Here is a 15,952-nt window from a genome sequence, read left to right as displayed (position 1 = left end):
ACTTGTAAAATGGTGTTTTATTTTGGTTTTTATTTATAAAGTGATGTGATATTATAATTTACTCAATATCATTCTTTAAACTATTGAATTTTATTGTTTTATTTCAGCTACTAAACAGATCCTAGAAACACTTGATAGGCATCAATGGCCACAGCCCAATCTCAAAATATAACTAATGAGCATTCAACCAATCGTTTGTATAATTTGAGTGTAACTAGAGTATTTACCTGGTTTCCCTGAAGTACTTACTCTGCTTTGTCATTCTCATTTTATTTCTAAAAAAACCCCGGTGCTCTATGGAACAAATCATGAGAGCCAAACATTATTTTTTCGAGAGCTATGGAGAAATCCTTGACTAGATTAGACATTGTTTGTTCAAGTTACCTGAAGTTTTAATAACTGTCGCATCGTTTTATATTAAATAATTGCATACATGAATTTGAATACAGACAAAATAACGAATTCAATTTTTTTCATATCCAACAACTTTTGATAAATATAAAATTTATACCATTTTAGTAATTATTATTCCAGAAATGGTTATAATTTATACTATCTAAAAAAGATTAAGATGCTAAAAGCACTCCAAACTTATTTTTAATTAAAATTTATTTTACAAAATCAAAATAATTTGAAATCAAGCTTGCAAATACTTTTACCCCAATATACTGTATTCCACTCACTGAATCTTTAAACCAAAAGAAGATACCATTTTGAGGGAGGGACAGAGAACCAAAAGGAAGACCTAATAACACCAAATTAATATCAAACTAAAATGTATTGTAGCATTGCGCTTGGTCCGTTTTGTATTGGATGGGCTTGGAATTGCCTAGGACTTTCTTGTGATAATGTCTTCCACTCCAAGCCTCCATTGCATGTCCAAATTATTTGAGTGCCTTAGTATATGAGTATTCATATATATATATATATATATATATATATATATATATATATCAAACACTCTATCAATGGTATTATATTCTCTATCATATTTACAATTTTTCTCTCTCTCTCTCATTGTCATTTGTATGTTAGGTGTCCATCTATTATTTTCCAATTAATTTATATGAAATGGACTTTTCTGTTTTTTCCTCTTCCACTCTCCATAGTCTTTTCTTCTGAAAGGTTTGTTTTGTTCAAATTGGGGTAGGAATGATGAGAATATTTCAATATTCAATGAATGTGATGTGATGATCGAATATGTTTATTATTTTTTTTTTAAGAGTTTCAGGACAACGAATATGTTTAATTAGGCAATGATCAAATGTCAAATCAGTTTCAATTTAATTCAAATTGAAACTAAGAGTACAAATTAGTAAGTAAATGAACAACCACAAAAAATATTTTCATTTTTAAAATAAAAACTAAATTAAAATATCACATTCGCCAAGGAAATGGTATCATGCTCGTGATCTTCATTATTTGATAACTCCTCCAATCCGGGGGAGAGAGGAAAGCTCAGTGCAGTCTAGAGAAAGTACAATATTGGTGTTTCGTTCTCTCTCTATTGTTGGTTTCTAGTTCTTAATTAAGGATTTAACCCTTACTAAGTTCTCATGGATAAAATAAGAAGATTGGCCATAATTTAAAGATAAAAGTATTCAAAATTGATTAATTGTCACTTCTTACTTCTTATGGAATCGTCCATCAGTCTTCATTTTTCAAATTGTTTTTGGTTAAGATAGAAAATGATTTATAATGCAATAAAATCACGAAGTAGACTTTAATAATTATGCATTGTTATTTGTTAGTGTAAATATTTTTAGTAGTGTTAACCCAAAAAAATATCATTAGGACGACTTTTAATATATTTAGAAATTATCTTTCTTATTATCATAATCAACAAACTTAATACATAGTGTTTTTATAATTGAATGATAATATTTTACACTGTGAATACATATATTTGAGAGTTGGAAGAAAAAATGCCGGGCAATCCGCAAAGAGACAGGCAGCTATTCGGTTTGTTCTTTGATCCCGTGAACCTCTTTTTTTCTTTCTTTTTCTCACGACCTTTTATGTTACAATTCTCATTGGGGCCATTGAGCTTTGACCTCGGACATATCATGATGAGGTACCCAATGATGATTACTTAGCCAAAAAGAATTGATAAAGCTTGCTCGCGATTATAACATGATTTGATTTGAAATGTCCACTGTGTCACTATAGTAAAAATTGATGTTGCTTTTCCCCCACCCTTTTGCAACAGATTTTAAATCATACCCCTAATTGGACGTCTCTCCGACAACAGAGATTTTGGCGCGAAATCAAAATGCAGAAAAGAATTCGATGTAGGCAAAATCAGCAACATTAGGATTTATAATTTTGAGGTACCCAAAGGTGTGATGAACAAACATATATATATATTTCATGTGTTGTGTGGTGGATGGCAAAAAACCATAACCCACATGACATGTTGATGATACAATTGAAACTTAATTGTTGACAACTACCTTGGATGACTTGGTACTTTCATGCACATGGGTAGGCTAGGCTGGCAAGACTTGTTGATAAAGGCTGATCAAAGACCTTGGTGTCAATCCTAATCTTCACATCCATAAAGTCCAACAACAAAAACCCACAAATCCTTTATTGCTCTTGTTAGGAGTCATTGGTTAAATGGTATCTAAATCCCTTTGTTTATGCTTTAGAGTTTAAACCTTTTTTTTCTTTCTCTAGAAACCATTTACGGTAACAGAAACACTTTAGGTTTAGGGTAGATAAATTAACCTGGATTTCCAAGCAATGTTTAGTCTCATAGACCTTTTTTCTCATTTGCTTTAATCATTCCACTCATATCTTTGTCGTTTTTTTTTTAAGTACAATTCTTTATATATTTCGTGCAGTACATAATGCTTTTTGCTTGATGTTGCGTTTGGAATAGTGGAAAGAAAGAATTAAATGTGAATATACTAAATTTAAATTATGCACTTTTATATTGAAAGAAACCATTAAGCAATGAAGAAAATGAAATAGATATATAGATCAAAAGCTGTTGCTATAAATTCTACTCTTAAAGAATTGGCTTCAATTCTTGGCTTCAGCATGAAATTACGATTAAAAAATACTATTTCAATGCTAAAATGAATTGATTTAGTAAGAGAAATTATTTCAGTGCCAAAATAAAAGTTACATATACTCTTGATCATATCAAACAAAAGAAAATAAAAGTGAGAAAATATTACCCACAAAACTCATTTTAGTGAGAAAAAATGACTGTTACTATAAGTTTAGATCAAAGACTGATGATCAACAAGTCTGATCAAAGGCTGATTAATAAAGTGTTTAAATATATTATCATCACTCATGGTAAAAGTATTATGGCGGGGGCACAAGGAAAAAAGAGACGTAGGAGAAGGCATACTAGAGGTGTCTTGTTGGGGTATTTTGGGAAATGAGGTTGTTTTTTCCCTGGCTTTATTCGCACTATAGAGAAATAAAATTTTAAGGTGGATCTATAAATGTCTATCTCCCTTTCTTTTCTTCCATGCAAGTATTGATATCCAGCAATGATAATCTGTACATTGAAGACATTATGCATTTCTATTTATCTTTTAGAGATCCATTTCTATTGTCATAATCTTAATGTTCTTTCATGTTACATAGTTTCGGGCCAATCACTGAAGAACATATACTATAGGATTTTCATTATACCATGGGGTCCTGAGCCTTTAATTTGTTATTACTGTTGCAAAAGACTGTGTTATCCTCTTGAGACTTAAATGATTCTCTTTGTTCTTTTCCCAGTTTCATTTTTGTGGCTATTACTCTTATGTTGAAAAGTCACTCGCGATTATACTGTTTCATGAGGCCTGTCAATCTGTCATATAACTTGTGTTTCACCCTGGGAACTAGGAATCAGATTCTTGCAGTTGTTGGATGGCACTTTCTGGAATGCAATTTCATACTGCCCGTGACACACACTTCTGATCATTAATTCTTGTCATGCACAATGTCCCATTTTAATTACCATTACCACTTTTCTTCCCTTAAAATCATTCCAATTTTGTGGTGATCAATTTATCATATAACAATGAGAACCAAGTCAAAAAAGTTGGAGAACACACATCATTCAGAATATCTACCCGCACAATAGTTTTGAAGTTGTTTAGTGTTTGGCATCAGAATAGTAATGTCTTTTCCTCATCTTAAAAAATTAAAGTTGGGACCAATTCCCAAATACTAGTACTTCTGAAACAATCAATAGATAGAGCACCTGCAGAATGACTGTGCCATTACCAAGAATATATTTTCAATCGATAGTTGAAAATTAACTTCTTTGGAAGCATAGAGATTAAGAATTGAGTTTTGTTTTTTCCAACAATTTTTTTTTTTCATTTTGATGATCACAAATCGAATCTTTTTTGAAAAAAATTATAAATTATATTAAACCCAAAATGATACAACAATAAACGGGTCATACTCCGCAACTAGAAAAAATCAAAAGTTTCCATAATATAAGAAGGCCTATATCAAGATGTTAAAACAAATGCAACAAGTGCGCTTGTCTATACAAAAGAAACTTAATCTTGCCAATAACCTTTACTATAGAAAATTGATAATCTTCAAAAATCAGCTTGTTCCTAGATAACCAAATACAGTAAAATGTAATTACTAGTCAGACAATAAATTTTCCTTGAACACCTGATGTGGATCTGCTCCTAATTAAAGAGTCAGTAATGCGCTACAAAGAAGTGAATGTCTGCGAAAAGGAGCCAAATCACGAATGTGAGCCCAAACTTGGAGAGATTTCCTATAAGAAAAGAACAAATGAGCATTTGACTCAGCCTCATTTAAACATAAAGGACAGAGAAAACCTTTGTTAAAAAAAGCAGCTTTGAATCTTGATTAGATGTTTAAAAAATTCAACCATCTATTAATTTTGTGGGATCTGGTCAAAATGACTGTGCCATGATACTTAGAACCATTCCCCCACTTTCTTCTTAGAAGGGATAGAAAGGTCTCAACAGTCAAGCAGTGCCATCATGCAAAATTCCAATTCAATGGCCCTTCTGAAATCTATTTGTTGTTTGGTGGGGCACCTAATCCTAAGTTTGGTTAAACAAAAATGTTTCATTATGTCATGAAATTAATTATTGGACATGATGGCCAAATGGGCTGCAATATATGTGCCACTACACCTTACTAAGATCTTTGAAAAATAGTCTTCTCTCTCACTCAATTTTTGCAATGGATGCATTAGCGTAATCATAGAAATGGGACGGTTTCTTGCTGAAGCAACCATGGTTTATTTAATTTCATGGGTCAAAGGAAATTTCACCTAATTGATTATTTATGGAATTTAAAGCCTTACATTACAGATGTTCACTTACGCAATATTCGTATGTTGCCGAACGAGCAATGCCTTGAGATTATTTAATGTTATATTTGGGGAAATTTGGGGATCTTAAACACAGTTGCTCTCACACTTCACATAAAAAAACACAATTGTTCCCGTGGCTTACTAATTGTGTCTAAATCACTAATTTTAAAAATACGTTACTAACACTTTTCATTAAAGGATTTTTTTTTATACACACAAACTTGTTTATTGAATCTCAGATCACATATTCAAGAGTAAGATAACCTGCCAATTATATCATACAAGATTAATAAATTAAATTCTTTCTCTTAAACCAAAAGAATAGGAAGAGAAAAGCTTAAAAAAATGAAGAGAGCACAGAATAGGAAGAAAAATAGTCAAAATTTACCGTATAGAAACTTTTAAACGTCTTTTGGAGCAAAAAGTCACAAAACTTGTACATAACATGGCACTTGTGGTATATGATATCTCAAACATTTTTAGTCATTCAAGTTTGCATAAGAATAATTTTACAGCCGTATAAACATTAAGGGCCAAATAGATATTTGAAATCCATTTCTTCAATTAAATACTTTGATAATTACATCTCCTTACTGGGCCACGTCTCCTAACATATATGGCAATCTTTGCAGCAAAACATACCAAATGCCAGTTGCCATTTGCTTGACTCAAGTCATGCATTGGAATAGCAAGGGGGCAATTGTAGCCTTTTATCCTTTGTACCCCATGTGCTTAAAAGCAACCTTTCCTTTCACAGTTTCACTTACTCTTCCTTTTTATGTTTTCTTCTAATTTTTTTTAAAATAATAATAATACACAAACATTCACTTATTTCAAACAACTCACAAATATTTTTCATTTTTTAATAGTGAAAATTAATCAGTATTCTAGAGAACTTAAAGTAGAAGTTTATTGGGAAATAAAAAATTACGGTCTGTCCATAATTTTTTTTTATTTTTCCTTTTAGTTTTTTAATCAGCAAGATTTTTTTTTATCACATCACAGATTCTATAATACCTATATTTTTCTTTTTAGATGTCTTATAACATTATAGCTGTTAATGGAACATTTTTCTCTTTTTAATGGCTTCCCTTTTGTTTGGGTTATTACTCCACTTAGTCTCCCCACACAATTCCAAACATCAGCCAAATATAACTCTCTTTCTCTGTCCCCCACACCCCTCCCTCATATGTCCTATCTCATTCTGAAGAAACACAATTACAAGTTAGAACCCCCCATGTCAAAGCTATAGTCTTTTGGAGCCAAAGCTTTATTCATCATCTTCCCCTCTAATCAACCAAGGGAGAAGTTCCTCTTATTCAACTTTTATTAGCAGCAAAAGCTCTCTTCTTTATTCTTTTTTTGTTTCTAATAAGGAGTTGAGACAATTTTGTTGTTGTTGACTTGTTGTTGGTGTTGCCATGAGGGAGTTTCCTTCTTGTTTTGGAGAAAATGGTGTTCAGGTTGCTGACTCATCCTCATCAAGCACCACAAGAGCAGCACAAAATGTGGTCACGTGTGTCTATCAGTGCAAATTAAGAGGCCATTCAAGCTTGATTACAGTCTCGTGGACAAAAACTCTGATTGGTCAAGGCTTGAGTGTGGAAATTGATGACTTGGGAAAGCATTGCCTCTGCAAGGTTGAGATAAAGCCATGGCTCTTCTCAAAGAGAAAAGGGTCAAAGAATTTGGAGGTCCAATCTGGTAAAGTTGACATCTTTTGGGATTTGAGTAGTGCCAAGTTTGGTTCAGGGCCTGAGCCAATGGAGGGGTTCTACTTAGCGGTTGTGTTCAACAAGGAGACGGTGTTGCTCCTAGGGGATCTAAAAAAAGAGGCATGCAAGAAGATTGAGAGTGATTGTGCTTGCTTTTCTCACTCTGGTGCTATTTTCATTGCAAAGAGAGAGCACATTTTTGGGAAGAAGTTTTATGGTGCAAAGGCTCAGTTTTGTGACAAGGGGCAGGTGCATGATGTCACAATTGAGTGTGACACGTTAGGACTCAACGATCCTTCTCTTGTGATTCGAATTGATAGCAAGACAGTGATGAAGGTGAAGCGTCTCAAGTGGAAGTTCAGAGGGAATCACACCATTTTGGTGGATGGTGTTCCTGTTGAAGTGTTTTGGGATGTGCATAGTTGGCTCTTTGGGAATGCTATGGGCAATAATGCAGTGTTCATGTTCCAAACATGCATTTCAAATGACAAAATGTGGGAAGGGCAATCTGTTTCTGATCCCTCATGGGCTTCTTCTCAGCAGTTTAGGGATTCCCAATTGCAAGGCCTTGGGTTCTCTCTCATTTTGTATGCTTGGAAACATGAGTAGTCAATAGAGCTGTTAAGTCTTATTCCTCAATGTTATTACATTTATATTGACAGCCACATTTTTCAACAATGGAACTATAAACTTGCCCCTATTTTTTCATCTTGATCTTACAGACACGCTTTATTTGCTTTTATTATAACTTTTGTGATCTTTTATCAATATTCCAGAATCTGTTTGCAGAGTTTGTTACTGAACATATGATCTGCGAAGAGTAAAAACTGTAAAGGTATATGCTAAATAAATTTTCTGAACGGTAGCATAAATATCAAGAAGGATCCTGTTTCCAAATGAGGAAAAAAAAGAGAGAGAGAATCACATAGCAATGTTGTTGGATTTTTATTTTTTGTTTTGATTTTAAAATTGAGCTCAAGCATTTAATTTTTTGATGCTGGGATAAGCCCTTTAACTCTTTGGCAACGGACTAATACGAAACATGGAGAGTAATCTAACTTACAACAGATTCAAAGAAGTACTACTGGATAGATGGCAGCTATTATATGCTGCTTTCAGTGCTTTGTTCTTACCTATGTTTTGTTTATTTTTATTTTCGTAGATCCAAGGAACAATTATCAATGCTAATCATCTATAGTAACACTTAAGAAGGTTAAGACCGTGTCAAATAATTTTAAACACACACGAGAGAGAGATTTGTCAAGACATATGTCTCTGAATCCTATGATCTCCCAGCCAATTTACATTAATGTGAATGAATGCCTCGACTCCTTCTATTTTGCAGTTGAATATGAGGATACATGAAGGAATAGTACAAATAACTAATTCTTCCCGCGACAAAATGTCTCCACCACTACTTTTTGTAACTCTTTCATCACGCTCTGTAATAATCTCTGAATATGCCTGACAAGTTTTAAAACAGTTCTTTTGCTTGCTTCCTTTTGTAGTCTTTTACTGTATTTTAATTGAATTTACGTACGGTGAAGCCTACTCCTGGATTCCAAATAACTTTCTCATTTGCAATCACCGTGGAGAAAATAGTTGATTTTCGGCAATATATTTGATATCTCATTATTCTTGATTTTGGGAAACAAATAATGTTTCATCTCAAAACCTACTGAATTTCCATAAGTTCTGAAGCGGTTACATGAAAAATAATTGTGTTTCAAGATTTACAATATTATGCTATATTTTTTATTTGAAAAATTAATGGGCTTCTTCATCCAAAAATAATATATATGGTGGAAAATTACAGAAGAAAAATATTTGTTGGATATCATTACATTCTCACATTACCTTACGTTAATGGTGTTAAAATTCTTACAGGACTAGCTATAGGTAAAAAATAAAATAAAGAGTCGTAAACTGTTCAAGTTGCATTACTTGCTAGAAAATTACAATTTTCTCTACTTCAAAATATCAGAAACTTTCGTTCATCTAATTAGGCACAAACAATACAGAAAAGAATGTCTAAGTGGAGTAATTTAGATAGGTAACACAAAACTCATACTTTACATCTCACACATTAGTCTTTGTGTAAGAATCAGAATGTCTATAAATGGGATGAGTTCGACTATAATAAGTGATGAAAAACTATATTTACAAATAATACCAAAAACGGAACTAGTGCCAACATGAGATCAACTTGTATGTTTAATAGTGTCTAATATTGAAATCAGACATGCATAGGCATGTAGTTGAAATCTAGAAGAAAGACAACATCCCCATACAGTTTCGATATTATTCAGGAATCCTGTACCCAAACCCTCACAGTTCTATCACCAGCGAGACCAGCAGAAGCAATTTTGTTCTCTGTTGGGTGACAAGTAACAGATATTACAGTGTCTGTATGGCCTTCAAGTTTCTGAACCAATTTCTGCTGAAGATCCCATATATAAACACAGTGATCTTCAGAACCGCCAACAATATATTTCCCATTAGTCACAGAAAATGTGGAAGTTATGCAGTATACTCTATTCACATGCCCAGAATAAATTTTTAAACACTTCCCACTCCCATAGTTCCATAGCTTCTGCATCCAGAAAGTTCATATTGTTAGGAAAATTGTAAAATAAAACAACCAATCTGCTAAACTAACAATGATACATTATCAAAAAGAGAATGCTAATAAATGTCCCTAGGAAACTAGCTAAGGAACCAAAAGAAAAAAGTAATAAACTGAAGCGACAATTGGGATAAGCATGAACATGGAAGCTACTATAAATACGGATACTCAAGTAGAATTTGGAGCATTCCAAAAGCTTCTATAAGACTATATTTTCTATTTTAAATATTAGAAATTTGATTATTATTATATAATTCAGAGGCTGTTTGGTATAAATGGTGGTCTCATTGGCAGAACACTAAATCACCAATGCAACATAACATACAGAACAATATGAAATAGATGGAAATAGTATTATTCAATTAGAAAGATAACCAGATAAACGGTGATTTATCCTACCGAGCCAATGCTCCTCTGAGAATACACTCTCGGTCACTACTGACAATAATAATCAACATACCACCACTATAGCCCCCCCTACTACCCTAAAATGCAGACCATCTAACTAACTTTGACACCAAAATCCCAGCAACAGCAACATTCCCCCGCTACCTGGCCTCCCTTCTTGAATATACTTTCCATATGGGTATCTCACTTGGACCTGGGCTCAATAATTAATCCCCCACTGAACCATTTACATCTCTCAGCTCAATGTTTATATCATTTATAAGCATGGTCCTTTGGATCAAATGCCTTTGAATAATAGGGGCGGCTGCAGAAAACCAACTTCTATTTGGTGGAGGGATATAAGTTCAATAGGTGTTATTTTGTTAGGACTTAAACGCAAAAGAAGAGCCCAACCAAAAAGACTAGTCCTTTAGGGAGAGCCTCATCCTTAAACACCACATTAAGTCTTTTATTTTACTTAGCATGGGATGAGACTCCTAACATTGCCACCTCCTTCAAGAGGAGAAGTCCAAGGAGGCTTTCACTCTATCAACGCTAACTCACAGCCCTTCTCCCTTTGACGGCTTCACTCACCTATAAACTTTCAGTTTACACCTACTTAAGCACAAGAGAAGAACCTAACACAAAAGACTGATTCAATAGGTAGAGGAGAGACTCATGCCTTAAGTATCACATTCAGTGCATGTTTTGTTTGTAGTTGGAAATGCTGCGGTGCACGTTCCAATGCAAATCCACCAGATAAAAGTAAAATGAGTGCAAAAGCAAGGGATTAGTAGCAAGGGTCCTAATCCGTTGGCAAAATTACTTTTGCCTCTAAACATAATCTTGCAACAGCAAACCAAACATGCTCTAAGTCTTTCATTCTACCGACGTGGGACCCATCACATATTTCTTCTACCCCTCCATTATGGTTTACTTAATCAGAGGAATGGAGAAAAACATAAAGTATCACTCAATAAGAATGCTTATATGATTATGGTGCTGCAAAATGGCAATGGTCTGAGATTTCATTTCAAATGTAAATAGCAAGACTTGTGAAGCAAACAGAAAAAGAAGATGAAACACACAAGAGTGTCGTTGAGAGTGGCGGCGAGAATGAGCTTGCCATTGGGGGAGAATTTGGCGAAGGAGACAGCAGGGGCCTTATCTTCGATGAGGGTCTTCAAGAGATTGCCGGTTTCGGTGTCCCAAATCTTGCAGGAGCCGTCGTGGCTGGCGGAGATGATGAGGTTTCCGTCGCGGTTGTAGTGGACGGAGGTGACGGGCATGGTGTGGCCCTTTATGGTGTGGACGCATTTCCCGGTCTTCACATCCCAAACCTTGATGGTCTCGTCGAAGGAACCGGACACGATGTAGCTCGATTGGGGGTTGAAGTTGACGCAGAAAACGGCGTCGTCGTGGCCGCGGAGGATCTTGATGCAGCCGCCGCCGACGGTGGCGTCCCAGATGCGGAGGGTGCGGTCGTCGGAGGCGGAGCAGATGTAGTGGGAGTCGGAGGACCAGGCTAGGTCGGAGATGCCCTCGGAGTGGCCCACGAGGCGGTGGCAGAGGGTGAGGGTGGCGGAGGACCATATGATTAGGGTTTTGTCCAGGGAGGCCGAGGCTAGGAGGGTTCCATCGTTCGAGAACTTCACGCACGACACCGCGTTTTCATGGTCGGTTAGAGTTTTCAGGTGACGGTACGGCTTGAAGCCCAAGGTTTGGGTAACGCCGCCGCTTCTTGTCGCGCTCGTCGCCATCCACCGGAACTCACTCACTTTCGACACCTAACGAATACTTATATATATATATACCTTATGATTCAAAGTACAAAGCCAATTCCAACAAACTCAGCCAAAAAAAAAAAAAATAGAGCCAATTCCAACTTTAATTGTGAAGATATCTGTTACGCGATGGGCTGCCCCAATGGCAAAAAGATCAAGCCCAATTTCTGATATATTGCACGAGGCAATTAGTATTTGTACTTCTTTTTTTCTTCTTATGCATGCTCTATTTAAGATTATTTAAATATATTCAACTTAGTCCTTCAAATAACATTCAGATATTTTAGCATCATATGTTGAATTTTGATACGTTTAAATAGTTAAAAAACCTATATGATTCGTGCCACATTAATCAATTTTGTTTTCTCTGCTAACCAAGATTACACTTCTATGATGGTAAGAATTATTTTGAACCATTCAAACAAAATAAAAAATCAAAATGACCACAAAATAAATAAAAGATTATCAAAAGTGACATTTTACCTACTATGTAAATATTTAAAATAGATGATCAAAAGTCACGACATTATAGATGAATTCCTTATTAAAACTATGATCTAGCTGGGCTTAGGCGAACCAACTAACCAAACATGCAATTGCTTTATGCACCCATAAGAAATAATAATGACTCGGAATAGACTAATATACCATTTTTATTAGCCTTATTCTACACCCCACTTGGTCACCCAACCCTGGCACACCACTGCAACTTCATTTCTCTTGCACCACACCCAACTGTCTTCCTTTCTCTATAGCAACCCATTACACCTCATTCATAAAAGCAGCCCGCCACACCTCCGCCATCTGCCTTTGACAACGATAGCCACACCACTACCATAGGTGAAGGCACCACAATCACTATTGTTGAAGCCACTTCACAGTTGAAGGTAAGTGGCTATGTGTAATGTTTTTTTTTTCAACATCCATTTGTGTTTAGTGTTTTCCATAATCTTTGATCCGTAACATACAAGTATTCCAAAAATGTCTTTTGGAATATATGTTTAATATATTATGGAATAGACATTCTAGAATACATTTATATTGGATCCATTGATTTAGAATGACACATGTATTATGGAAATGTATTCTAGAATACCTATATCAAACATATATTCTAGAATACTTGTATCATTCTGCATCAACGATTCTATAATGTGTCATTTTTTATCAACGATTTTGTAATGCAACAAACTTTTGACATTTCATATTGTAGCTTAAAAACAAGCACTATAATGTGTGGTGAATTACCAATCCTAATGATATGGAGAAGGAGGAGCTTCTTTGATTATAAAGCAGCGCAAAAGGTGTAATGAGGTCACAGGCAAGTGTTTTATTCACAATTGAGCTTTACTTCAATGACCTTGGTGGCGGCATCGATGAAAAAGGAGAGGTGGAGAGAGCTACCATAGACCCAAGTGATGGAGGGGCAACACCATGGTGGAGACAAGTAAAGTGGGAATATAAAAAATAAGGGGTGCATAAACAAATTTCTAACCAAATGTTATCCTTAGCCCAAATGCTAATGCTGCTAGTATATTACAAAGATCAACATCAATATGTTTGGGCTATTTCACATTAATTATCAAGGAACTACTATTGGCCCCTACCCACTTTGCTTTTAGCCCCTACCAAAAGGTGAAACTCCAATTTTGCCCCCCATTTAAAATTTTCCCTCCCCTCTAGCATCCTCCCTCTTCCTCTTCTCCTTCCTCCACCAATATTTTTTTTTTGTTTAAAAAGAAACATAATGAAATTATCTTTTTTTTGGAGGGGGGTTGAATACCACAACGATGTATATTTGGACAAAGAACATGATGAAATCATGATTTTGTTGTATTTTTTTTTCTATAACGACGGAATCACGATTCTACTATTTAACTTTTTTTTATTACAATAAAATCACGATTTTGTTGTGATGTGAAAAAAGTTAAACAATAGAATCTTGATTATGTTGTGATAATGTGTTAAGGGGGCATGCCAAAAAGTATAACAATGGAATCACATTCCATTATACATGAGACGGAAAAAAATATATAATAAAATTATGATTCTGTTATAACAAGTGAAGGTACAAAAATCATATAACAACATAATCATGATTTGATGGGAATGATAATTCTAAAATAAGAAAATCTTCAACCACTTGTTAGGAAATAAGAGCACGGCGCCAATAATAATTCCCTAGTTATTACTTCCACTTCACAAGTTCATATCATCATTTGATTTTAAATAGATAATTGCGTTATCGTATCACACAATTATTTTACACTTAAATTAATAATATTGTGCCAATTATGAATTAATATGCTCAGTACAATTTATGTAAGAAAAGCATGACATTCTCAAACATATTTTTTTATATATACCTATATAAATAAGGCGCACACACACACACACAATATATATATATATATATATATATATATATATATATATATATATATATATATATATATATATATATATATATAACTTATCTTTTATTAACAAATTTGCAATTCCGTATAATCTCTGAATTATACCTTTTCCAACTTATTCCTTATCTTATTAAATAAGAAGTTTGATTAAAGAAAAGACAATTAATAATACATGACCATTGATTATAGATTAGAAAAGAATAATTGACTTTTGAAAGGGTATTTTGCGAATGCGGAAAAAACAAAATTAAGCAAAAGCAACGTAAGTTCTAGTCTATATATTTCAATTGTATGTTTGGTGTGAATTTGATATCTTATAACTTTTTTTCAATTTTATAATTTTAGCACAATTGCATAAATTTCCATTATTTTTTATTTGGAAGGAAAAAATACTTACAAATTTGGTAATTACACCTTATCTTCTATGAAATCGTTATTTAAATCCTCATTTTTGCATTACTTATATAGGTACATACTTGTCCTTGAATGTATTTTACATGCATCCTTGATATCCTCGATGAACGTACGAGAATCTTTCCTTCCTGTTTTTAGGCACAAGACAATAAATAGAATTGTCAAGACGAGGACAGCTGCACCAAACCCGGTGTGAGGAAGCTTTCCAAGTTCCAATTCCAATCAGAAGAAGACATTTCAGGTTCCCTGACGTGAATGATTACGTGAATCAAATACCATTCACTTAATTGAGAAAGCTATGAAGTTAAATCATTGTTTGTTGGCGGCAACATCGACGATAGATAACAACGGTTGAAAACTACTTGTGCATAGGTCATGGAATGTCATCTTTGTTAGCCCATATGTCCCGGATTATTTATTATTTATAGTGTTTTTAAGTCAACAACTTATCATTTAAAATTTATTTATTTAATTATAGTTATAAAATATTGGTATTAAAATATTTATTTAATTGTTATTAAAAGATTTCAATTATTTCATATTTTAAAATTAAATTATTATTTCGAATAAATGCTTTTTTTTTTAAATAAAGTGTATAATAATAATTCCCGTAATTGATTTTGATTACTTATAAACCTGTGTATCAACCGCTTCTAGTGATGTTAAGTTGCGTCAATATATCATTGTGCTTCAATTGTATTGACATACTACATGATTTGTCGGAAGTTATTGAGGTTTCTTAATTTGTTTCCATCATTATTCATTAGTCTCAATTTTTTTTAAACAGCTCCACTTATACGAATTTCTGCCTAGTTAGATACGCACGATGGTTCTTGTTATAAGGACCACCCCTTTATATATATTCCAATTCCTAGGACAATGATCTGAAACGAGACATTATAAGCATCCGAAACACACCAGGACCATAAATAGACTCGATTCCCTTATCCAGCAGACAAATGTCACGTTATATAAGACTGTTTGGCGCATATCATGTCTAAACTTTGATTCTATTTCAATCGACAAAGGAAACTGTAGTATTTGGCCACTCTTGCTCCATGCAAAGGACCTGTCCCTTCACGGCCAAAAAGTCTGAAATAAAAGCAACATATGCTTGTACAAAAAATAAGGCGACAGATGAGAAGGGTCCCCATGAGACAAATGACAATAGATAAGGATCATCGTCTTATAGGTAAAGTCACTTTCTTTCACTTGGGTATCATCATCGGCCAAGTCTCACGTGCGTCCTCTCGAGGATAGAGGATGAAGAAATGGGTCGCACCTTC

General features: G+C 34.1%; 2 protein-coding genes across 2 annotated transcripts; one reads left to right on the top strand and one right to left on the bottom strand.

Annotated features, from left to right (window-relative positions):
• Positions 1–6,405: 6,405 nt before the first annotated feature.
• LOC100796685 (uncharacterized) lies at positions 6,406–7,699 on the top strand. Its single transcript, NM_001317425.2, has one exon. It carries the CDS (start codon positions 6,745–6,747, stop codon positions 7,645–7,647), a length of 903 nt encoding a protein of 300 aa, NP_001304354.2. The 5' UTR covers positions 6,406–6,744; the 3' UTR covers positions 7,648–7,699.
• A 1,383-nt stretch (positions 7,700–9,082) lies between these two features.
• On the bottom strand, positions 9,083–11,902 carry LOC100795103 (COMPASS-like H3K4 histone methylase component WDR5B). The gene is made up of 2 exons (XM_003536513.5): positions 11,140–11,902; positions 9,083–9,631 (listed from the first exon to the last, which is right to left on the bottom strand). The coding sequence occupies exons 1-2, from the start codon at positions 11,809–11,811 to the stop codon at positions 9,344–9,346; spliced, it is 960 nt and encodes a 319-aa protein (XP_003536561.1). The 5' UTR covers positions 11,812–11,902; the 3' UTR covers positions 9,083–9,343.
• Between the last annotated feature and the right edge of the window lie 4,050 nt (positions 11,903–15,952).

The sequence above is a fragment of the Glycine max genome, chromosome 10 (genome assembly GCF_000004515.6).
Source record: "Glycine max cultivar Williams 82 chromosome 10, Glycine_max_v4.0, whole genome shotgun sequence".
Classification (NCBI taxonomy): Eukaryota; Viridiplantae; Streptophyta; class Magnoliopsida; order Fabales; family Fabaceae; genus Glycine; species Glycine max.
The sequence above is the reverse complement of the archived record's forward strand: the minus strand, read 5'-3'. Positions and strand labels throughout refer to the sequence as shown.

Coding starts and splice junctions, on each gene's coding strand:
- LOC100795103 (XM_003536513.5), bottom strand. CDS start 11,811: ATGGCGACGAGCGCGACAAGAAGCGGCGGCGTTACCCAAACCTTGGGC. Junction 9,632..11,139: donor CCACTCTCAACGACACTCTT/GTGTGTTTCATC, acceptor TTCTGGATGCAG/AAGCTATGGAACTATGGGAG.
- LOC100796685 (NM_001317425.2), top strand. CDS start 6,745: ATGAGGGAGTTTCCTTCTTGTTTTGGAGAAAATGGTGTTCAGGTTGCT.